The 26,757-nt window shown below is 37.2% G+C and overlaps 1 protein-coding gene across 1 annotated transcript; it reads right to left on the bottom strand.

Annotated features, from left to right (window-relative positions):
• RLIM (ring finger protein, LIM domain interacting) lies at positions 1 to 26,757 on the bottom strand. Its single transcript, XM_024766418.1, has 4 exons — positions 26,739 to 26,757; positions 5,143 to 5,335; positions 4,156 to 4,239; positions 1 to 2,858 (listed from the first exon to the last, which is right to left on the bottom strand). The coding sequence occupies exons 1-4, from the start codon at positions 26,754 to 26,756 to the stop codon at positions 1,240 to 1,242; spliced, it is 1,914 nt and encodes a 637-aa protein (XP_024622186.1). The 5' UTR covers position 26,757; the 3' UTR covers positions 1 to 1,239.

The following is a 26,757-nucleotide window of genomic DNA, read 5'->3' as shown; positions in this document are numbered from 1 at the left end:
TTTTTTTTTTTTGAGGAGCAGACTTGTAAAAAACAGCAGTGTAACTTGTGCTAAGGGGTAGTGGTTTGTTTTCCTTAAACCAAAGCTCTGCCAAATTTGCATCATCTGCTCAAGTAGAATACTGTGTCCAGGATCTCACCATATGAAACCAGTTCACTCACATCTGTATGACTACTGTCTTCATGAAAAGTTTAAGTTCTTCCAAGCAGTTTTCTTTACTCCTCCTATCTTTCATTTCCTGCCTAAATCCAAGTTAAAATAAACAATTTCCACTGATCTTCAATGCAGTTCAATTCTGCACTCTGTCCTTTCCTCTTTGCATGTCACAGTAGCTGTTCACATACATTAATTATCATAGATATGTTCTGCTCTTACATCTACACACTTACAAAAGCAGCTTTGTACTTTGTTTGGTGTGTTTTTTACTATGTTGGCTCACAAAAAGCAGTTTTTTCATTTCTAAGCATGGTACTTTACAATTTTTAATGCATTAATACAACAGTGCATTGGAAAAGTACTGAGCCTCTACAAAATAGCTTTACATTTTTAAACAAATGAATGTGATTTTTTTTCACTTACACAAGCATAGGCTTTTTTTTTTTAATATTTCCACAAGATAAATATCTCAATTAAACTATAAGCTCACTCTACAGTGTGCCACAGTGATGGGCTTAGGAGACAGTTATACACTTAGAAGATCCTAACCTTAGTGTTATTTACACTGACATGTCCAATAATATCACCTTGTCTGAAAGGTGAACAAATGATATTCAGAATGTAGGTGAATTTGTGCCAACTAATAACTGGGAACAGTATAGCTTTAAGCAATCACTTAGGAAACATGTACTGTAACTTAGTCTAAACTGGGAATTTCCTTCATCCCTCTTTCCTATGGCATAGGAAACTTTAAAGATCAACATGAAACAGATAAGAGCCATTGCTAAGGCAGATCTTTTAAGATAACAAAGGAGAAACTGACAACTATATATGATAAATCATCAGTAATAACAATTACTGATACTGAAATCAGATTTTTATGTCCTAAAACGTTGCTTTTTAAATATTTCCTTTTATTCTGGAACAGAAATTAGAGGAAGGACAATGATTCATTCAGAAAGCAATGACTCAATTCAGGTTGCTACTTTACATTTAAGCACCACTCAAAAAGTGGACATAAAGCAAGTGATTCCTGTTTGCCCATCACTATACCAGCTACATAGCTGAGAGTTCAGACCTTAATCACACAACGCTTTCTCTGTTACCAGAAGCTAAGACTGCTCTGCGACAAATAGGACAAGTAGAATTCTCAGATAACCAGCGATCGATGCAGTGGACATGGTACTCATGGGAACAAGGTAGTTTACGAAGTTTGTTGCCTTCTGTGTATTCTGTAATGCAAACACTACAGGTTTTTAATGCATCGTTTTCACCAAAACTTCTCATTGCCAAGTTGTCAATCTGTTCTTTGGTGAGTCCTCTAGGTTGGTCATCATCATCCTCATTTAAGAGGAAAAACTGAGCCAGACTAAGGAAGGGCAAAGAGCCACTTTCATCAAATGTTACTGGGGCCCTGTGTCGACCCTCTCGCCTGGCACCTGATGAGCCTGATGATGAGCTTCCTTCATTACTGCCTTCAAATACCTCTGAGCTAGTCTCTGAACTTTCACCACTGGAACTGGAACTAGGACTGGAACTGGAACTAGAACTGGAACTAGAACTGGAACTTGAACTGGAACTCGAACCGGAACTGCTACTACCACCAGAACCCCCTCTTCCATTCCGTGACTCTGACCTTTCCATATTTCGACTTGAGACTGAGCCACTAGGCTCTGAATCACTATCACTGTACATAAAGTAGCTTAACTCACCAAAACCTGTCATTATCTGCCTTAACATGGTCTGAATTGCAACAGACGTAGTCTCACTTAAACCAGTATTTAAGATTCTACGAATCGGAATTCTGATGGTACTGACATAGGTTCGCACACCTGCTCGCTCAGAACGTGAAAACGTACGCCTAAAACCTCCTCGTTCACTTTCATAAGTGACGGTGTTATTTGGCGTCTGAGACCTTGACCGAGTTCTGCTAGCTATGCTATCTCTCTGCCGATATTCTCCAGGACGAACTCTTCTTACTTGAAGATCAAGGACTATGGTTGGAGGTCTCTGGCCTGATCCTGTAGATTCACCATTGCCAGTTGTATCTGAAGACCCTGCTCCTTGTGAGGCATTTCTGGTTCCAGAAGCTGCAAAGAGACCTCTACTTAGCAAGTCAGGCCCACTTATTTGCTGTCTCAATGTCACGTGGTGCCGGGTTCTAGAACTTCCCTCAGTTTCATTTACCAAAGGATGCTCAAAAGTCTGAGATGAGATACTATGATGAGATCTTCGTGGAATTTCACTCATTGGATGCAGAGGTGATCTACTTCTTTCAGCTCGTGCTCGGGTTCTCCGATGGTCTGGGCTCCTACTTCTTGCCCTTCTCTGACCTCTGGTAGGTGGGGCTTCTCCTGTTAATGATTCAGTTGAATTTCGTTCTGATCTGGGTGGCCTTGCAGATGTTGATTCAGATCGTGGATTTTCCACTTGCCTTTGGCTGTTGTTGTCCATACTTTCTCCACTAGAACGTCTTGCAGATAGCTCATTTTCATTCTCTGGATTTTGGCTCCCATTATTACGGTTAACATTGATCTCTAAACTGAATCTGAAATCACCACTGTTTGGATTAGTCCGGCTCACTGCTCTCCAAGATTGGTTTCCTCTTTGCCCACTTCTTGTCGTATTTCCAGTTTGTCTGACGGAGTTAAGCCAGTCTATTATAGAGTCACCATTAGACACATCATCTGAAGAGTCTCCACCTGTTTTTAAAAAAGGGAGGGGAGAGAGGGAGAAAAAGGAACTATTAAAATTAGGAAATTATATAAGAGTACTCAGAAACTTCATATTAGAAAAAAAGAACAAAGATTCTGAACAGATTTCACATTTACAGGTTTTTGTAAACCATACTACATTGATTTGCAGTAAAAGCAGGAAAGTTTCAATTCCATTTTAAAAGAGCAAGCTAATCGTAGAGAAATTTACGGATTTTTTTTTTTAAAAAGGGAATTGGGAAGAAGTCTATTTTTAGCACTTCATCATATACAGAGCCTAACATACCACTGTGGGCTGTCAGATGACAACATTTTTTCAGTCCACTGCCAACACTAATGTAATCAAACAAGGTAAACACCAGTTAAGGTACAGGGCTAATGTTTTAGTTCAAATTACATTTTTTTGTCAAATTTTCATTAGCCTACATTTCTTTAGGCTCTTGACTTAAGTGCCTTTAATAATATGGGACATTTAAAAATACAAGACTGCTTTAGTCACTGCAAAAATATAAACGAGATTTACAGGTTTAAAAGTATTTGAATACTTCTTCACATTACCAAGATCTTAAATTAACATGAAATTGGAGATCAGACCAAGTAAACAGTCTGAACCTAGCACAGTACATATAATGGCACATTCGAGAACCTAACTGTTATCATGGCTTCTTATGTTAGTCAAATTCCCTATTTCACATTGAGGGAGAAACACCAGACCCCAGGTAAGAGCAAGATTTCTCAACAGTGGGACTATTTATATTTTGAGCCAGATAATTCTTTGTTGTGGGGGCTGTGCTGTGCATTTTAGGATGTTTAGCAGCATCCCTGACCTCCACCCACTAGATACCAATAGCAAACCCCCAGTCATGACAACCAAAAATGTCTCCAGGCATTGCCAATGTCCCCTAGGGGGGCAAAATTATACCCCATTGAGAACCATCAGATTAGAGAATGCAACATGTCTTTCTGCTGGTGAGGAACTCATGTTTATAAGGAAGGAATAATACAGTAGGTAGGGGGAAATTTCAATGGAGGTGGAAAATCAAGAAAAAAAATCACATTTAAAATAGGCCATTCCTCACTATGCTCCAATTAACACAAAAAACCCAAAGGTGAAGCAGAAAAAAAAGTTAACATTCTCACCAAATATCAAGGAAATGCCAGTTGTTTTTATGAGCAGTTACTTAGCACCAAATTAATTTGTGCCATTGCTAGATTATCTTTGGCTGACATTTATCGTTAGGAAGCTCCTTATCCATTCTATCCTCCACCCCCAAGCAAAATTTACCTCTATTTTCATCTGAGTTTTGTGGTGGTGGGCCCTCTTTAATTTGTTGTAGTCTTCTCAGCAACTCTTCCTCAGTACTTTCACCTAAAATAGTTTAAAATGTTTGCCAAATTATGAATAAAAAACAATGACTTATCCATCTGAGATGACAACCAGAGAGTGAGTAGGAAACCTGGGTAAAATTCACCGATTTGAGAGCATGACATTACAACTTATATTTATTCACATTTCTTTCCAGTTTACAAAATGCTTTTGCATACAGTATCTCATTGTTTAAAACTGCAACTCTGGGAGGTAGTATTATCTGCAGTTTAAAACAATGAAACAGACTGAGTGAGAGACTGATGTGTTAATTAATATATGGCAGGGCGAGAATGCCAACTTTGGCATTCTGACTCAAGTCTGGTACTGCTGCCTCAAAATGCACTCTCTCTTTTAAGAGCCATGCTAACTAACACCTTACCTTTTAAAATTTAAGGAATCACCCAAAGGTTAATAGAATTAACAAGAAACAAGGAGGAAGGGAGATAATGAATTTTAACTAGCTTCAAATGGGCCCTAATCAGGCAAAGGAGAATAACCAAGCACAAAGTTCTGAATAAGGGACTATTTTACCCAAGGCTAGCTTTGATTGATTATGACAGAGTAAGTCTCTCCTAAGAACTGAAGTTCCCATTAGCTCCTCAAGACTACTAATGTCTAGTAAGTTATATAAAGATAAATAACAAAAAGATTTTTCAGGTCCACTCTCTTGAATTTAGCTCATTATAAATTCATAATATAATTCCTAACTAAAAAACCTGACATAGGATAATTCCAAATACGAGTGAACAAATCATGTAATAAGTACAGCAGTTAATGTCACTCTACATCCTTTGTATTAAAATCATACTTCAAAACGGCTACAGAAACTTAAAATACAGGTTTCCTTTTTTTTTTAAGACCAGCAATTTACATATATAAATCCTTAAACTAAACATTGCATACCTGGGGTGCCTAGCAAATTGTTATCCCTCATAAGCCTATAATCTTCTTCACTGAGGTTATTTACAAATTGATAGAAAGCTTCTTCCCGATCCAATCGGTCCATCTGACTTCTGCGCTGTGCTGCAGACTGATCACCGCTTCCTTTATCGTTAGAATCTGAGCTTTCCATCTTGATGAACAAGTGGAAAATTATCTAAAAGGAGAAAGGAGATCAATCTTGAAAACAGAAGTCAGTATGTATTCTATAGAACAGTTTTAGTTATGGGAAAATCCAGAATGCAGGTCCAGACGTGGATTTTAAGACCTCATATGAATGAAATTTCATAACAGAAAAACTCCTGAAAAGCACTGTTATACTACGAAAAGACTAGGTCAGGGGTTGGCAAACTATGGCCCATGGGCCAAATGTAGCCCTGGTGCCTATTTTTTTCTCCTTGAGATCTAAGAATGATTTTTACACCTTTAAATGTTTTTTTAAGAGAATATTCTGTGATGTGTGAAAATTATATGAAATCCAAATTTCAGTGTTTAAGTTTTATTGGAATACAGCCATACACATTCACTTATTTTCTATGGCTGCTTCATGCTATAATGGCAGAGCTGAGTAGTTGTGACCAAGACTGTATGTAGCACTCTCACTGCTTTGCACTGGCGATCTGTGCATTGTAAGTTGCAGTGATGCAATTATAACTTGACAGCATTTCAAGTGCCATGCTTATCACCACACTGTGATATTTTTTTAATTACCAATGCACACTCATCATATTAAATGAAGAGAAAATGGACTTCAAATGCCTAAAGTGCAGTGGAGTATGGATTATTTTGTTATTAGATGGCAAAGGTTATATTTATAATGCAACAGTGCTAAAACTGTGCTAAAATAATAAAATATACATTAATATTATCAGACTAAATAAGCATTCATCACAATATTCCCAATTCACAGGAAAACTACAGTCTGAAAAATTAAAAAATTTAAAACAAAGTATCTCATCACAAAATATTTCCCCACAAAAGTAAAAAATGAGGCTTCAACCAGAGTAAGTTTCCAAGTGGCTCATTTGTTGGCTAAGCAAGCAAAGCCATTTGTCAATGATGTGTCAGTTAAACTGTGTTTGACTGCAGAAGCTAAAGAAATTTGTCCACAGAAAATAAATTTAAGATTATTAGCCTTTTGATGAGAACAGTTGCTCAGAAAGTTGAGGATATTGGGATATGTCAATAATCAAGTGAAAAACAAGGGAGCAAATGATTTTGAGTGGTTTTCCTTGGTTCTTGATGAGCTGACAAATATAACTGATACTATTCAGCTGTTTATTCGAGGAGTCAAACATTGATTATTTGAGGAGTTTGAAGTAACTAAAGAAGTGACCTCTATAAAGAGTCTGCATGGAACAACTAACTACAGGTGATAATATTTTCAAAGAAGCTGAGAAACACTAATTCAGCACAACATGAAGTGGAATCTGCTAAGATGTGTTACAACTGAAACAGTGGTTAAAAAAAGTGTAGACCTACTTGGACAAATTTACAATGCCTATGAATATGTAAGGTGTTTAAAGTCTATGGTTATTCATTATATAGTAGTTATAGGTAGTCTGTAGAAAATATTTGTATCTATCATTATTGAACTAGTGATGTCAATGGTGAACTTCACTACGGTGGACTTAAACATAGTGAGTTCCATGAATTTTTGTCAGAAATAGAAGCTGAATATCCTGACTTGCTCTACCAGGTGCTCATTTTGATGGCTTAGCACTGGTAAAGTTCTACTGTGATTTGTTGTACCCAGGTCCAAGATTAGATTTGTTTCTGAATGAAAGGAACTACTCTCAATTACTATTACCAAACAAGGAATGGCTTGGGAAATTAGCTTTTTCTGAAGACTTCATAATGTTTCTGAATGAACTCAACCTAAAATTACAGTGCTTATAATATGTAAATCTTATACTACAGTAAAGTCATTTCAACAATAACTAACACTGGAATCACAATGTCAAGCTGCTTTATGCACTTCTTGTGCTATCAAAGAAATGAGAGCTCCATTCCTATAGAAATTGTAGCAGATATATTTTCTAAGCACAAACTACAACTCCAGAAGTGTTTTTTGGACCTCAATGCAAGTACAAAGGAAACTTCCTTATTTCAAAATCCACTTAACTGTGTAACTGAGGAGCTTCCACCTACCCTTCAATTGAAAGTGATGACTCTGCCGTCTAATGATATGCCTGCTAAAAAGGTAAATATCAAGAGAAGAATTTAATGAAAAATTCTATAAACACCTTCTAAGGGGTGAATATACTTCATTAAAATTATATGCTTGTGTACTGATTAGAGAGCAAGACCTACCTATATGTGTGAATAGACATTTTCAAAGATGAAATATGTAAAATCTCACTTCAAGTCAGAAAACACTAAATGAACACCTGCAAATGATTTTGATAAGGAGTATGTTTAGCCCCAATTAAGCAAAATGTTACCCCTCCGTCAGCAAAAGAATACCATTCTTCTCATTAGTAGACCTATATTACAAAATATTGTACTCAATTATTATTACATTGTGAGTTTTATCAAGAAAAACTTTGTGGAAATTTGGTTTCTCTGTTTTTAAATAAATAACTATGTAATATGCTCAATTTTGATTAGAAAAGTGAAAAAAATTTACTATCTGGACTTCTACAGAAAGTTTACCAACCCCTGCTCTGGGATAGGACATGAAACTAGCCAAAACTTTTTTTTTTTACATTTGGTAGTGTATATATATCCATGCCACTCTCTCACTTATTCCCAGCTTACCCTTCCCCCTCCCTGTGTCCTCAAGTCCATTCTCTACATCTGCGCCTCTAATCCTGTCCTGCCCCTAGGCTCTTCAGAACAATTTTGGGTTTTTTTAGATTCCATATATATGTGTTAGCATACGGTATTTGTTTTTTCTCTTTCTGACTTACTTCACTCTGTTATGACAGACTCTAGGTCCATCCACCTCACTACATATAACTCAATTTCGTTTCTTTTTCTGGCTGAGTAATATTCCACTGTATATATGTGCCACATCTTCCTTATCCATTCATCTCCTGATGGACACTTAGGTTGCTTCCATGTCCTGGCTATTGTAAATAGAGCTGCAGTGAACATTATGGTACATGACTCTTTTTGAATTATGTTTTTCTCAGGGTATATGCCCAGTAGTGGGATTGCTGAGTCGTATGGTAGTTCTATTTTTAGTTTTCTAAGGAACCTCCATACTGTTTTCCATAGTGGCTGTTATCAATTTACATTCCCACCAACAGTGCAAGAGGGTTCCCTTTTCTCCACACCCTCTCCAGCATTTATTGTTTCTAGATTTTTTGATGATGGCCATTCTGGCTGGTGTGAGGTAATACCTCATTATAGTTTTGATTTGCATTTCTCTAATCATTAGTGATACTGAGCATCCTTTCACATGTCTGTTTAGCCAAAACCTCTTAATTGTCATTCACTACTTGTACAGCATTAGATAATTACTGTATTGGCAGACCTCCACACACTCATTAACCACTGTAATGAAAAAACAATGGTAGTAAACAATCTAAACTAAGAGAAGAATCCAAACAAAAAATTTCATTCTCTAACTCTTTTCCTTCCAACCTCAGATTGACCCATTGACAAAATAAAAGTTAATTCCATAAACATATGAAAATCTGATTTGTAGAAAAGAGGTAATCTATATTGGTACTAGGATTTAATCCCACACACAACACATGAAGTACCTGGATGTTTACAAGTCAGTACTAGAGAAAAATAAAAACAAACTGTCTTTCAGATATAAAAATAAAGAAGCCTCTCTACCTGTCTGATGAGTCTAAACAAATTTCAGGCTGTACATGGGCACACCTAGCTCTCCCCATTGTCTCTCTTAGATCATTATTTTTAGAACTACTCTATCATTGTTTAAACAAATAAGATAAATATGTCAAGGAAGGGGAGGGAGATGCAATATTTTTGGAGTTTCCTAACCTCATAACTAAGATTCCTTACTTTTGGTAAGAGTAAGCTATATAAATTTCTGAAATATACTGTTTTCATAATAACCTGAAACTTTAAGAAGACTACAAGTCAAGAGCTTAAATAAAACACTCATAAAAGTTATATGGGCCAGGCAATCAAAGAAACAAACAAAAGCCAAAATTTCCCATATGTACCTAAGTAACAACTTAGTATTGGTAATAGCACACAGCTAATTTTTAAAACTACAGAAAAGCACAAAGGAAAAAGTTCATCCATAATTTCTCAAACCAAAGAAAACCACATTTGGCTAACATTAAGCAGTTAATATTCTGAACACTAACAACATGACAAAGTCCACTTGTGAAGGATCAATAAATAATCCTGAAAGTAATTTATAAAAAATACAACTCAGGAGCAGAAGCAAGGAGAACTACAATCCTGCAGCCTGTGGAACAAAAACCACATTCACAGATAGACAGGATGAAAAGGCAGAGCGCTATGTACCAGATGAAGGAACAAGATAAAACCCCAGAAAAACAATTAAAAGAAGTGGACAAAGATAACCTTCCAGAAAAAGAATTCAGAATAATGATAGTGAAGATGATCCAGGACCTCGGAAAAAGAATGGAGGCAAAGAACGAGAAGATGCAAGAAATGCTTAAAAAAGACCTAGAAGAATTCAAGAACAAACACCTAGAAGAATTCAAGAACAAACAAACAGAGATGAACAATACAATAACTGAAATGAAAAATACACTAGAAGGAATCAATAGCAGAATAACTGAGGCAAAAGAATGGATAAGTGACCTGGAAGACAGAATGGTGGAATTCATTGGTGTGGAACAGAATGACAAAAAAAGAATGAAAAGAAATGAAGACAGCCCAACAGACCTCTGGGACAACATTAAACGCAACAACATTCGCATTATAGGGGTCCCAGAAGGAGAAGAGAGAAAGGACCCGAGAAAATACTTAAAGAGATTACAGTTGAAAACTTCCCTAACATGGGACAGGAAATAGCCACCCAAGTCCAGGAACCACAGAGAGTCCCAGGCAGGATAAACAGAAGGAGAAACATGCCGAGACACACAGTAATCAAACTGACAAAAATTAAAGACAAAGAAAAGTTATTAAAAGCAACAAAGGAAAAATGACAAAAAACATACAAGGGAACTTCCATGAGGTTAACAGTTGCTTTCTCAGCAGAAACTCTACAAGCCACAAGGGAGTGGCTATGTGATGAAAGGGAAGAACCTACAACCAGGATTACTCTACCCAGCAAGGATCTCATTCAGATTCAACAGAGAAATCAAAACCTTTACAGACAAGCAAAAGCTAAGTGAATTGAGCACCAGTAAACCAGCTCTACAACAAATGCTAAAGGAACTTCTCTAAATGGGAAACACATGAGAAGAAAAGTACCCCAAAAAACAAACCCATAACAATTAAGAAAATAGAGCCAGATCCAAGGAGCACAGTGATTAAGGATGCCTGAGTCAATGAAGCTGTTTTCAGCACATACACACAAAAGACACTAAAGAGGATAGCATCTCTGGGTAGGAAGGGACATTAGAGGTCTAGTCCAACCTCCTAAACAGAGAAAGAAGCTATAAGCTTCGCCTGGGAGGTCAAGGAAAGACTCAAGTCAGTGAAAAAAGAGGAGGGAGGGAAGGGAGGGATAACATATGGATAATTACCTTAAATGTGAATGGAGTAAATGCTCCAACCAAAAGACACAGGCTTGCTGAATGGACACAAAAACAAGACCCATATACATGCTGTCTACAAGAGACCCACTTCAGACCTGGGGCATATACAGAATGAAAGTGAGGGGAGGGAAAAAGATATTCCATGCAACTGGAAATCAAAAGAAAGCTGGAATAGCAACACTCATATCAGATAAAATGAAGAATGTTACAAGAGACAAGGAAGGACACTACATAATGATCAAGAAATCAATCCAAGAAGAAGATATAACAATTATAAATATATATGTGCCCAACAAAGGAGCATCTCAATACATAAGGCAACTGCTAACAGTTATAAAAGAGGAAATCAACAGTAACACAATAATAGTACAGGATTTTAACACCTCACACCAATAGAGAGATCATCCAAACAGAAAATTAATAAGGAAACACAAGGTCTAAATGACACAACAGACGAGACAGATTAAACTGATATTTATAGGACATTCCATCCAAAAACAGGAGATTACAACACTTTCTTCTCAAGTGCGCACGGAACATTCCCCACGATAGACCACATCTAAGGTCACATCAAGCCTCAGTAAATTTAAGAAAACTGAAATCATATCAAGCATCTTTTCTGACCACAACGCTATAAGATTAGAAATCAATTACAGGGAAAAAAACGTAAAAAACACAAACACATGGAGGCTAAACAATACGTTACTAAATAACCAAGAGCTCACTGAAGCTACCAAAGAGGAAATCAAAAAATACCTAGAGACAAATGACAATGAAAACACGACGATCTAAAACCTATGGGATGCAGCAAAAGCAATTCTAAGAGGGAAGTTTATAGCAATACAAGCCTACCTCAAGAAACAAGAAAAATCTCAAATAAACAATGTAACCTTACACCTAAAGGAAACAGAGGAAGAAGAACAAACAAAACCCTAAGTTAGCAGAACAAAAGATTAACACAGAGATACAAAGCATCCTAAGAGACTGCCACAAGCAACTCTATGCCAATAAAATGGACAACCTAGAAGAAATGAACAAATTCTTAGAAAGATATAACCTTCCAAGGCGGTACCAGGAAGAAATAGAAATTATGAACAGACCAATCACAAGTAACGAAATTGAAACTGTGATTAAAAACCTTCCAACAACAACAACAACAAAAAACCTTCCAACAAACAAAAGTCCAGGACCAGATGGCTTCACAGGTGAATTCTATCAAACATTTAGAGGAGAGATAACACCCATCTGTCTCAAACTCTTCCAAACAATTGCAGAGAAGGACACTCCCAAACTCATTCTATAAGGCCACCATCACCCTGATAGCAAAACCAGACACAGGTACTACAAAAAAGGAAAATTACAGACCAATATCACTGATGAATATAGATGCAAAAATCCTCAACAAAATACGAGCAAACAGAATACAACAACACAATAAAAGAATCATACACCATGATCAAGTGGGATTTATCCCAGGGAGGCAAGGATACTTCAATATATGCAAAACAATCAATGTGATACACCATATTAACAAACTGAAGAATAAAATCCATACGATCATCTCAACAGATGCCGAAAAAGCTTTTGACAAAATTCAACACCCATTTATGGTAAAAACTCTCCAGAAACTGGGCACAGAAGGAAACTACCTCAACATAATAAAGGCCATATATGACAAACCAACAGCAAACATCATTCTCAATGATGAAAAACTGAAAGCATTTCCTCTAAGGTCAGGAACAAGACAAGGATGTCCACTCTCACCACTATTATTCAACATAGTTTTGGAAGTCTGAGCAACGGCAATCAGAGAAGAAAAAGAAATAAAATGAATACAAATTGGAAAAGAAGAAGTAAAACTGTCACCGTTTGCAGATGATGTGATACTATACATAGAGAATCCTAAAGATGCTTGCAGAAAACTAGAGCTAATCAATGAATTCTGTAAAGTTGCAGGATACAAAATTAATGCACAGAAATCTCTTGCATTCCTGTACATTGATAATGAAAACTCTGAAAGAGAAATTAAGGAAACACTCCCATTTACCACTGCAATAAAAAGAATAAAATACCTAGGAATAAACCTACCTAAGGAGACAAAAGACCTGTATGCAGAAAACGATAAGACACTGATGCAAGAAATTAAAGATGATACAATCACATAGAGAGATATACCATGTTCTTGGACTGGAAGAACCAATATTGTGAAAATGAATATACTACCCAAAGCAACCTACAGATTCAATGCAATACCTATCAAACTACCCATGGCATTTTTCACAGAACTAGAACAAAAAATCTTAAAATTTGTATGGAGACACAAGAAACCCTGAATAACCAAAGCAGTCTTGAGGGAGCTGGGGGAATCAGACTCCCTGATTTCAGACTATACTACAAAGCTTCAGTAATCGAGACAATATGGTACTGGCACAAAAACAGAAATATGGATCAATGGAACAGGATAGAAAGCCCAGAGATAAACCCACGCACCTGTGGTCAACTAATCAATGACAAAGGAGGCAAGGATACACAATGGAGAAAAGACAGTCTCTCCAATAAGTGGTGCTGGGAAAACTGGGCAGCTACATGTAAAAGAATGATATTAGAACACTACTTAACACCATACACAAAAATAAACTCAAAATGGATTAGAGACCTAAGTGTAACACTGGACACTATAAAAATCTTAGAGGAAAACAGGAAGAACACTCTTTGACATAAATCACAGCAAGATCTTTATTGATCCACCTCCTAGAGTAATGGAAATAAAAACAAAAACAAACAAATGGGACCTAATGAAACTTAAAACCTTTTCCACAGCAAACTACAAACAAGATGAAAAGACAACCCTCAGAATAAGGGAAAATATTTGCCAACGAATCAACGGACAAAGGGTTAATCGCCAAAATATATAAACAGCTCATGCAGGTCAAAATTAAAGAAACAAACAATCCAATCAAAAAAAGGGGAGAAGACTTAAATAGACATTTCTCCAAAGAAGACATACAGATGGCCAAGAAGCACATGAAAAGCTGCTCAACATCACTATGAGAGAAATGCAAGTCAAAACTACAATGAGGTATCACCTCACACCAGTTAGAATGGGGCATCATCAGAAAATCTACAAACAACAAATGCTGGAGAGGGTGTGGAGAAAATGGAACCCTCTTGCACTGTTGGTGGGAATGTAAACTGATATAGCTGATGAATTGGGAGACTGTGACTGACATATATACACTAATATGTATAAAATGGATAACTATTAAGAACCTGCTGTATAAAAAATAGAATAAAATTCAAAAAAAGGAATAAATGAAATAAAACAAAGGTACCATATGACCCAGCAATCCCACTACTGGGCATATACCCTGAGAAAACCATAATTCTAAAAGATACATGCACCCCAATGTTCACTGCAGCACTATTTACAATAGCCAGGTCATGGAAGCAACGTAAATGCCCATCGACAGACAAATGGATAAAGATGTGGTACATATATACAATGCAACATTACTCAGCCCTAAAAAGGAATAAAATTGGGTTATTTGTAGAGACGTTGATGGATCTAGAGACTGTCACACAGAGCGAAATCAGAAAGAGAAAAACAAATATCGTATATTAATGCATATATGTGGAACCTAGAAAAATGGTACAGATGAACCGGTTTGCAGGGCAGAAATAGAGACACAGATGCAGAGAACAAACGTATGGACACCAAGGGGGGAAAGTGGCGGGGGGTGGTGGTGGTGTGATGAACTGGGAGATTGGGATTGATGTATATATACAGTAATATGTATAAAATGGATAACTAATAAGAACCTGCCGTATAAAAAATGAATAAAATTCAAAAAAAATATACAACTCAGTAGGGCTGAAAGGCTTTAAAAATGTAAAGCTTTCAAAGAAGGGAAAAACATCTGATAAGTTCTGACATTTGCAGGACATGAACCAAAGATAACAGAAAACTCACATACCAAGGACTGTTACAAGCATGGCACAAAGTCTTAAGAATAGTGCCAGGGAGGTTAAAGCCCACAAGAAACAGAAACTTTCAGAAGTACAGGAAAGATTTTTTAAAATGGCTTTGAAAAACAAAATCTGAAAGAAGAATGGAGTCTTGTACTAAACGTGTTTGTGGGGGCGTTGGTATATTAACAGGAGATGGTAAGTAGAGGCACTCAACTTCTGTTTTATTCAACACGGAGAATCATCTTCCAACTGGAAGTAGTGGAAAAAACCAAATATCTCAGAGAGAATCAAGAACCAAAACTGCAATATTTCCAATGATAATCTTTGAGAAATCACAGAGAACAGGAGAGATGCTAGATGATGTAATCTTCAAAGAAAGTGACATCTATAAGCTATAGCACAGCAAAATCTGACGAGAAACCTAGGGGGAAATTCTGCAATAGACTATCAGATATATTGCAAACACGAAGAAGAAATATGTTTACCAGAAGTGGAATTCACTGCCAAATTAACCTCATTTGCTTTTAGCTTTCTTTCACAGACAACTTGCTTTACAAGATTCTCACATGAAAATCACCTGGGGGAGCTTTCTCTGGGGCGAACTAGACAGTGATATTTTAAAAATTCCACAGGTAATTCCATTGTGCAGTCAGGGTTGAGAAACTCTTTGATAGGGGCATCAGGATAATACTGCCGACTAGTCTAGCTTGGTTTCTGTACAGAGTCTGAAAAGGTTTTGCATCCTATCGTTATGGAGAAATGTGGACTAGATCAGTGCTTCTCAAACTTCAGCATACAAACGAATCATATAGAAATCTTGTAAAAATACAGATTCTGATTCAGTAGGTTGGGGGTGAGGCCTGAGAGCATGCATTTTAAATATGCCTCCAAGTGATGCTGATGCTGCTGATCAGTCTGAGTAGCAAGGAGCTTGATGACAATACAATTTAACAGATTCACAGTTGTTAAATAACACTCTCAAAGATTATGGAGCAATGTTAACCTGCAAACAGCCCTGTCTTTAGCATTTTTAAAAGAACCATGTCAAAGACATGCTAAACAAATCTACAGACAACTCAAAACTGGGAGTTAGTAATGAAGATGTATATGATAAAAAATATTCTGAATTCTCTGGGCTGTGAAGATGAGCTGAAATCAACAAAATGATGATAAATGTGCTACCTTAAACACTTTAAGGGTTAGCAAGCTGAAGTAATCATAGTAAGAGTACAGAATAGGGGGGCTTCCCTGTGGCACAGCAGTTAAGAATCCACCTGCCAATGCAGGGGACACAGGTTCAATCCCTGGTCTGGGAAGATCCCACATGCCGCAGAGCAACTAAGCCCGCGTGCCACAACTACTGAGCCCGCGTGACGCAACTACTGAAGCCCTTGCACCTAGAGCCCATGCTCCACAACAAGAGAAGCCACTGCAATGAGAAGCCCGTGCACCGCAATGAAGAGTAGCCCCCTGCCCCGTTCGCCACAACTAGAGAAAGACTGCATGCAGCAACGAAGACCCAACACAGCCAAAAATAAATAAATTTTAAAAAAAAAGATTACAGAATAGGGGAAAAAAACCTGTCTTGGTGAGTTCACATGAAGACCTGATATTTTTAGTTAACAAAAGCTCAATAAAAAGACCGTTTGACCTGGCTGCTAAGAAACCTAAGTCACATGTTGTTTTCCCAGGCCATAGTGTTCAGATAAAAGTAGGTAACAGTGCCAATGCAACTTGCACTTCAGACTATATGCGGAGTATTTGAAACATTTAAAATACCTCCAAAAGGACATTGACAAACACAAGAAAGTATCTAGAGTGACCAAGATGGTGAGAAGCCAGGGAATACCATAAAAGAAACGGTTGAGGGACTTCCCTGGTGGTCCAGTGGTAAAGAATCTGCCTTCTAATGCAGGGAAAGTGGGCTCGATCCCTGGCCAGGGAACTAAGATCCCACATGCCGCAGGGCAACTAACGCCGCATGCCACAACTACTGAGCTCACACTCCTCAGCGAGAGAGCCCACGTGCTCTGGAACCCGCGTGCCACAACAAAAAGCCCTCACCGCAAGGAAGATCCTGCACGCTGTGACAAAGACCCCGCATGCTGCAACTAAGACCTGACGCAGCCAAAGAAAATAACTTTAAAAAAAAAAAATAGAAAAGAAATGGTTGAATTACTTGGAGATGTCTAGCCTGAAGACAAGACTAAAAATGGACATGATTACCATCTTCAAATATTTGGAGTTATAACATGAAAGAGAGAAGAATCATAGGGTCAAACTAGGGCCAAGAGTTGAAGAAATATGGAAGCAGATAATTCTGTCTTTTAATAGTCTAGCAAATAAGATTGTCTAAAAGTGGAGATGTAACCAGTCTCTTGAAGCAAGCTATTACCAATCTCTGGAAATATTCAAGCAGAGGCTAGATATTAGGTGGGAGTTTGTCCTTATTAGGTGGGAGTTTGAACAGACTGATTTCAAAAGACCCTTTGGACTAAAATGTCATTAAGGATGGAGAGCCCCTTGGTTTTCTATTCTGGGCCTAAGGTCATACTAAGCCACATATTCCCAGTGGCACAATTTTGTTATAATGTTTTCTTGGTAAGACCAGTCCACTTATATTGCCCCATCCCCTCCCTCCAACACACTTTGCGCTTTACTACCTTCACACTTCTACTAATGCTGTTCCTTCAGCCCCCGCTTAGTCTTTCCCCATTTCCCTCACGCCTCAAGGTTTAATGAAATCTTATCACCTAAGAAGCTATTACTATCTCAGCTATCAATTTTTTCATCCATCTTTGCACACAGCATTTGTCTGTACCACTAGTGTCACTTCCTGCCTTACATGGTCTTTTTATATTTTTGAAATATTAATTTTATTAATATCTTATTTACCCAACATAGCCAAAATATCATTTCAACATGTTATCAATACAAAAATTAGCGAGATGTTTTATATTTTTTAAAAATCCTAAGTCTCAGAAATCTGGTGTATAATTTACACTTACAGCACATCCCAAGATGGATGCTAAACCTTCATTAAAGTGAAATGTAGTCCTAATGAAACAACAAAGTTGTGTTTAATGGAAAAAATTTACACTTTCAGTTTTTTATTTAGCTTAATTAAAATTAAAGAAACTTAAGAGTTCAGTTCCAGTTATTTAGTGACATTTCAAGTGTCCAGTAGCCACATGTGCTTAGAGGTTACCATATTGGACAGTGCAGCTTTAAAGAATCTGTTTGTAAGACAGCAACCCCACATATGGAAAGAGCTTTAAAGTGTTCTCAATGTAGTTTATGCTCTATAAACCCACTATTTATGCATCTCCTTTACATTTTTCAAAAATAAAATAATACTCTACAAAAACACATGGGATAGATGATTCTTTCCTACACTCAACGATCTTCAAGTTCACTCTTGACATTCTAGAATTTCTAACATTTCCTACATGGAAACTAGAGTCAAAAAAGTCATACCTCCATTCAAAACCCTCCCAAACACTGTGATTTTACAGACTGTTAAATCTTAAATAGCTCCCACCTGATGAGTTTAGAGGTTGCTTTATTCTGTTCAAGAAGGATTTTTATTTTGGTTTTACTTTTTAATTCAAAGTTTTAGCAACGAGACACACTCACAAAGCAACATGTGAACAAATCCAAATTACTATTACTTCCATAATAACACGCTGCTCTCCTTTCCCCCTGCCTACACCAGAGAAAATAAAGGAAAATATTTTCCCCACATGGCATCCCTGCAACGCACTCATTTATTTCAAAATTGCAACCAAACTGGCAAGGCTTCATTAAACAGAACACAATGTTTTTGCTAAGGTATAGGTTTCCATTTTAAAATGCAGTCTGTTTCCTGTAGTTGATTAGGGCACAGGGAGAGAAAAAGCCAATGTGCTCCCCTACTTTTGCCCAAAGCCTTCATTATTTCTGCCTCATTCTGCACTTTCCCTAGGTTGGGAGTGGTGGTCAAGAGATTCCAGCACTGGCAAGACATCTCTACCCTGTATGGACATTTAAGGGGTGAGTTACGGCTGTAACACCTGCCGAGGTCCCCCAGACTAGAATTATCAATACACCTTCAAAGAAAAGAAAATCCTGAATGTAAGCAATGCCCTCAAATGCCTTGTAAAATCATCTTACTAACATACACCCAAATGAACCTGGTCTCATTTTAAGCAGTCCCTTCACTACCTAAGTGGTATAAAAATGAAAAAAATGTAATAATTCTAAACCGCAAGTTCAGTTCAGCCCGACAGATGTAATGTCACTATTGTTTGGTAAGTGAAAACTAACATTTTAAAGGTTAAAGTATGCCAAAGATGTCAGGAGACTGCAGTCCAAATGATGAAATACAGATCTCTCTCCATTTTGGTGTGAAAAGATCAGTTAAGAATTATGTTAATAAAATGGGTCTGTAGATTCTACTCTGTGGTGAAAAACATTGTGGTACATTTCCAGTTTAACTTATGTGAGAAAAAAAGTATCCCCACTGTCCCCCTCCCCCGGGCTCCTTCTACGTTCATAAAAGAGAAGATTTTAAATCTTTTTATTTAGTTACCTTATACTCAGTTATATTCATGTGCACAAGTCAGAAATTTTGGATTGAGTATATGGTTAGCATCAGCCATTTTTAAACTTAAATATTTCTGGGAAAGCTTACCAATAAAACAAGAGAACAAATATGTAATTGTTCTTAAATCACTTAGGTCTCTTCCTAGTTATAAGCAATACTTACCATCCTATTCATACAGCCCTTTCACCTATATTTCAATGAAGCCTTACAACAATCCTATGAAGTAGGAATCACCAAATCTATTTTACAGATAAAAAACAGAAGCACAGGCAGAGAAAGTGATTTACCAAAGGCCATGTGCTTACTAAGTGGAAAGAGCCAGTAATTAAAGCCAGGTCTCCTGATTCCAAATCCAGTCAACTTTTCACTAAATGGACAACTGCCTCCCAATATATGCCAAGACTATAAACTTTATTTTTTTTTCATTTTGTTTGCTTTTATTTTTTTCCACATCTTTATTGGAGTACAGTTGCTTTACAATGGTGTGTTAGCTCCTGCTCTACAACAAAGTGAATCAGTTACACATACACACATGCTCCCACATCTCTTCCCTCCCGTGTCTCCCACCCTCCACCCTCCCTATCCCACCCCTCCAGGCGGTCACAAAGCATGGAGCTGATCTCCCTGTGCTATGCGGCTGCTTCCCACTAGCTATCTAGTGGGATACTAGATACTTAAGTTTGGTAGTGCATGTATGTCCATGCCTCTCTCTTGCTTTGTCTGGAGTGATCTAACCTCATACTTTTACATGTACCTGTCCAGTTGTCCGAGCACCACTTAATGAAGAGGCTGTCCTTTCTCCACTATACATTCCTGCCTCCTTTATCAAAGATAAGGTGACCATATGTGTTTGGGTTTATCTCTGGGCTTTTTATCCTGTTCCATTGATCTATCTTTCTGTTTTTGTGCCAGTACCATACTGTCTTGATTACTGTAGCTTTGTAGTATACAAGACTATAAACTTTAAATAAATACATTCCTTCAGTCCCAATAGGCATGTCCAATGTATTCAATCTCACTATGAGCTATTTAGACCATGTTCATTTCCGGTATGAAAACTTCCAAAATGACAAAACACCTTTTATAAGCAGGCTTAACCCACCAGGGCTTATTCTTCCCACTAGCTCTCTACCTTACATTTGGTAGTGTATATAGGTCCATGCCTCTCTCTGGCTTTGTCACAGCTTACACTTCCTCCTCCCCATATACTCAAGTACGTTCTCTTTATTGAAGAGGCTGTCCTTTCTCCACTGTACATTCCTGCCTCCTTTATCAAAGATAAGGTGACCATATGTGTTTGGGTTTATCTCTGGGCTTTCTATCCTGCTCCATTGATCTATTTTTCTGTTTTTGTGCCAGTACCATACTGTCTTGATTACTGTAGCTTTGTAGTATACAAGACTATAAACTAAATAAATACATTCCTTCAGTCCCAATAGGCATGTCCAATGTATTCAACCTCACTGTGAGCTTTTGAGACCATGTTCATTTCCGGTATGAAAACTTACAAAATGACAAAACACCTTTGCAGTCTGAACCCAGCAGAGCTTATTTTTAAATAAGTCAACTTTTAGTATTTTTGTTTTAAATAGAGTTGTCCCTCGGATAAATAATATGTTTTATTACCCTTATTTCTTTCAGAGTACTGTGTGCCAATATATCCAAATCCATTCCTGGAACACAAACAGCCAAATTAGAAAATTTGCCCAGTCATTTCAAAAACTACTCATTTGGTCAATAAATGTATGACTGTGTCAGGTAAATTTAATTCCAGGGAGGAAAAGCCAGCAAGAAAACCAAACCTGAGATTTATTCTGTAACTAGGGAGTTTAAAGCAGATTTTATTCACCTTGAGAATTTTAAAGCATTTTTAGTGATCTCCAATTCTCCTACAGTCATTATCATATATTAATAAAAATTATGCAGATTACTGTGTTTCTAACCACTGCTAAAAGTATTTCATTTAATTCTCCTAATCCACGTATGCCAATCTTTAAAAAATTTAATTTTGTTATAACGTTAGGGCAAAAAGTCACTTAAAACATACTGTTCAGGGGCTTCCCTGGTGGCGCAGTGGTTGAGAGTCCGCCTGCCAATGCAGGGGACACGGGTTCGTGCCCCGGTCCGGGAAGATCCCACATGCCGCAGAGCGGCTGGGCCCGTGAGCCATGGCCGCTGAGCCTGCGCATCCAGAGCCTGTGCTCCACAACAGGAGAGGCCACAACAGTGAGAGGCCCGTGTACCGCAAAAAAAAAAAGAAAAAAAAATACTGTAAAGGAAATGGAAACTACTAAGAATTGATTTTACAATTTAAGATCATAATCTATGTGAGATATTTGTATACATACATATCTGTCTACTTACCACTGTGTGTGTGTGTGTGTGTGTGTGTGCATATTTCCCCTAGGGGCTGGGGTTCAGTACTCATTAATTCAGTGCTTATGGTGAGTTTATAGAAAATATCTACAAGAATAATGAGAATTGACTATACATTACAGAATAGGGATGAATGTATAATATCAAAAATAAAAGCAAGCGGGCTTCCCTGGTGGCGCAGTGGTTGGAAGTCTGCCTGCCAATGCAGGGGACACGGGTTCATGCCCCGGTCCGGGAAGATTCCACATGCTGCGGAGTGGCTGGGCCCGTGAGCCATGGCCGCTGAGCCTGTGTGTCCAGAGCCTGTGCTCTGCAACGGGAGAGGCCACAACAGTGAGAGGCCCGTGTACCACAAAACAAACAAACAAACAAACAAAAAAAACAAACAAAACCATAGAAAACATACTGCTCAGTACTAATGGGTCAGAAGACCTGGTGCTAAGTATAAGTACACGCATACTATATTCAATGGACATACTGCATCAATTAAGATTTAAGGCACTAAAATATATGGTTAACAAAACAACAGACTTAAAAAACTGAATTCTGGAATTCAAATGCCTGTGTGAATATCAGTTTTAAAATAAGCCACATCTATTAAGTCTGGAAGAAATAATCTCTTTTTAAAAACAAAAAGGTAGGGCTTCCCTGGTGGCGCAGTGGTTGAGAGTCTGCCTGCCAATGCAGGGGACACGGGTTCGTGCCCTGGTCTGGGAAGATCCCACATGCTGTGGAGCGGCTAGGCCCGTGAGCCATAGCCACTGAACCTGCGCGTCCGGAGCCTGTGCTCCGCAATGAGAGAGGCCACAACAGTGAGAGGCCCACGTACCGCCAAAAAAACCCAAACAACAACAAAAAAAACCAAGAAAAACAACAACAAAAAACCAAAAAGGTATGGTGGGAGGGAGGAATCAAGGTAACCTAATACCAACCAACTACTAAAGTATTATACCTTGAGCATCGTCACCTTTTGAATGTGTTCATAGAAGCTCCAAAACGCGATAGTGTTCTAAAGCACAACATGCCAATTAAAAAAAATCATAGGTACCAACATAAAAATGTGTCATACTGAAAAGAGAAGGGCAAACATTATTGTGTTTGCAACAGAACTTCTTCATTAAGAACCTCAGAGTAGATGAAAATTAATGACATGCAAGCCTTGTGAATAATGAAAATGTCAGCTCAATAATACCATCACCAAAACGAAAAATACTCAATATAGTTAAAAACAAAAAAAGGTCAAATCACAAAGAACTGCTGAATCTGAGGTCATGAAAATAAAATACCATCGTATATGTAGTTATATACAAAAGTGTTGGGAATTGTTCCTATATAGAATGCTTCATTAAAATTTTACAGCATTTGTAGCAAATCAAAGGTTGATTACCAGATAGCTTTTTTATTCTGAGTAGCAGGGTGGAATTCAGCTCTGTGAAAATGGAAAAAGACAGGATACTAGGTTCTAGTCTTGGCTCTAACAGTAACTGTAAATTTGGCCAATTTATTTAACCTTTTGTGTCTCAGGATCTCCATCAATATTAGAGTACTGGATTAAGCTATCTACAAGATACCTTTCCAATTCTATGAATCTGTGACTATGAATAAGATATAACCTGCATCACATTACAATACTAAGTCAGAAAAATAAAGCTTAAGAAACAACATGAATAACTAGGATGTAAGCTTAGAAGCTGTGCTTTTCTTACTGCTATTTCACTCATACACTTCTGTCTCTTTTTATGACTATCTTATTTTTTTTAAAAGAAACATAAGGCATTCCTCTTTAAAAAACAGGGCAGGGTTTATATTTCACTGCCTTTACTTATTGCATGGTACCTCTCACCACCCACACAATTTGCTGATCACTTCCATTACTGGCCTATCAGAGGATGCTACTAAGGCCTCCACCACTGCTGATACTACTAGAGCAAAATGGGATTATAAAATATCTGCATGGCAATGTTAGCTTAGCCTGGTTTATATTCTTCTACCTCTACCACTTGAAAAGGACAGCAGGAAAAAAAGGATTCAGCATGTGTCTAATCTCTTGGCAGGAAGTCTGCAGCTCACAAATAATTCTGATTTACAACAACCCTCTAAAACAGTTAAACCGAAGAATATTAACAATGTCAACAAATCAAAGGATGGAGACCAAGCCAAATGCTGCCAATTCACAGGATCAAGTTAGTCAAAAAAAGAAACCATTATAATGACATTTCAATTCACTCAAGTACTTTAGACAGTGAATTTAATCTTCAATTACCCAGTTCAACCCAGTTCACGCTCTTTTATTATCAAGCTACGCCACTAAATTAGAATTTGGTCTTATTCACACTAACTCAATTCTGACTTCTCATTCTCAAGAAGTCAAAAAATGACTCAAAAGCCCAAAAGATTCATGTGTTTATTTTAAGTTATTAATGTAAAAGTCACTGATTACTGGCAATTTTGGTGTTAACTGGTAAAGTACTCTGCTGCATTTATTGTTTCTAGATTTTTTGATGATGGCCATTCTGACTGGTGTGAGATGATATCTCATGGTAAAGTACTACTTTTTAAGAAATAAGTTTTCCACCAAAGTGAACAATTTAAAAGAGTGAAGTCAATTTTTAAGATTAAAATCACTTGACCAAAAAAGAAAATATTATCTACACAAATACAAATGACTGCTATATTGTTTGAGGAAAACAATACTGTGTTACAGAACCAAACACGTTGACAACTGTGATCCCTGAACCAGTGCTCCTACACAGAAATGGTGACGAAGTTGACCATATATCTCCAGTCTGTCCAGAAGAGTAGCAGTCTACAACTGTTGTCCTGTAGTAATTATTAATATGGCCCTCTTTCACACCTAAGTGTCCCAGTTTGGATAAATTATATGGTCATCTTAGATGTAATTGACACTAACAGGAACTTTGGTCAATAAAAAATGAAAATTGTAATTAGAGTTAAATCCTTTCTTCATACACTCAAGTGAAGAACAAGAGGAAAGAGACCATTTTTCATTCCAGAAAAAACTGAAAACACTGAACACAAATATCTCCTCTCCCCCACAGAAAGTATCACGTTCATCACCACGTAAACGCTGTAATAGCAGCCCAACCTGTAGTAGTGAAATTATTGCAAGAGGTCCACAAATCTACATACATATACCATGCACTGTCTACAGATATTTGTCTCCCACATATGTTGGTGATATTATGACTAATGAAATTAAAACCTTGGGTTGAAGCACTAAAATACAAGAATATCTACAGCAAAAATATCAAGTATATATTTCAAGAGCAAAACCACAAGTTCACAAATATATTCCCAAATTGTTCAAGATTGTCAAGATTTTTACATATAAAATGAACTGCTTGATTATCTGGGAAACTTCCATATTCCAGGTTGGGAAGAAAAATAACGAAGGAAAAATAGACACAGAAGTGTTACTGCTTTCTTACACTGGGTATCAAAATGTCAAAAGGATCACGTAAGTTGGATACTTTTTAAAATCAACGGGCCATAAGGTTTTGGAAATGTCTGTGTTATACAGAAATGTTAAGGAATTAGACTTACAAAAGAAAAACATGTCCCAGCCCTAGTCAGTGGCCCAAAATTCTAGCACCTGATTGGTCTGGGTTTGACAGAGGACTTTTTACTTTCTAATTTGTTATCTACTTTACAGTAAATCAAGGGAACAGGAGGTTGGTGAGTGGTTTGCTCTATTTCCCAAGCCGCTAGAGCTTTGGGAAAAGTAATATACACATTATAATTCCATAAATGCATTTGATCTACTGTATTATTTAAGGCCTCACTACATGTTCACTAATCTGAAAGAATATATCCAATCAGCCTAACAGTTCTAGATGACTTCATTATTAAGCTATTTCTTAAAGCCATTTCTGATTTTAAATTAAGTTTATCAAACTTTTTCACAAGCAGTAACAGCTGAAACAGGAACCTTGACAGACCAAAAAAGAGGGTGTAATTGCTAAATAAGTCTCACCTGCTTCATAAAGCAAATTTCCTTTAACAAATGTTTTTGAGGCAAATAACCTACAGATTTTAAAAATTACAACCTTTCATTTTCTTTGCACTTCCAATCTAATTAGATTGCAATTAGGTCTAAAGACATAAAACCTTAGTGACTTTGGCATCAGACCTGAGTTAAAATGGGGGCTCTACCACTTATTAGCTATGTAATTGAGGACAAATTACCTAATCTCTCCTTTGAGTCTCAGTTACCTCTGTAAAATAGGTAACATCCTCATGAAGTTTTGCTGTAAGGAGTACAAAATGATGCATGTGAAGCACAGGACCTAGCACATAAGTATTCAATACAAATTAGTTATGAATTTAGGCTAACTACCCATCGCAGTTTGCCTGGGACAATGCAGGTTTGCACCTGGATGCATTATTAATAATGTCCCTTTTGCTCTTAAAAGCATCCTGGCTAGGGCAATAAATTATGTGGCTACCTTAACAATGATGATGAAAGGAGTTAATACCAATTAGAGTATTATATATCATTTATGACTTTTTGGACCTTGAAGGAAAAAAATCGAATGTCACACAAAATAATGAGATTATATTCCTGTAATACAGTCTACTGATAATTCATTTTGTTATTCAATAAACATTTAAACACTATTTATTTATACCCATCTCATTCCAACAGTAATTTAACGCAGCAAATTTCTGTATTGTTTTTTCTGTTCCATACAGGTACTGGTAAATTTCAAACGTTATTTTAAAGGAAAAAAATTGACAGGTACAGCACTAATGAGGTTCCAGCTACTCAGGAACACTACCTTTTGAATTCCCAGTGAAAAACACCCATTCTGATCATGAAGAATGCCCAAGACCAACTAACATATATCAAATAAGCCCATCCAATTACAGGGCCTGCAAAACAGAATAAATATTTTAAAACATGCATTCTACACATAAATCATCAGGAGACGCAACAAAAAATAAATTACCTGACTGTTATATGACATA

This window comes from Neophocaena asiaeorientalis, unplaced genomic scaffold (genome assembly GCF_003031525.2).
Source record: "Neophocaena asiaeorientalis asiaeorientalis breed wild unplaced genomic scaffold, Neophocaena_asiaeorientalis_V1.1 scaffold47, whole genome shotgun sequence".
Classification (NCBI taxonomy): Eukaryota; Metazoa; Chordata; class Mammalia; order Artiodactyla; family Phocoenidae; genus Neophocaena; species Neophocaena asiaeorientalis.
Note: the sequence above shows the minus strand (reverse complement) of the source record. Positions and strands in the feature narration are given on the sequence as shown.

Excerpts from the sequence above, each read along its gene's own strand:
- RLIM (XM_024766418.1), bottom strand. Across the intron at positions 4,240-5,142 it reads CAATTTGCTAGGCACCCCAG|GTGAAAGTACTGAGGAAGAG; the intron begins GTATGCAATGTT and ends AAACTATTTTAG. Across the intron at positions 2,859-4,155 it reads AAACTCAGATGAAAATAGAG|GTGGAGACTCTTCAGATGAT; the intron begins GTAAATTTTGCT and ends TTTTAAAAACAG.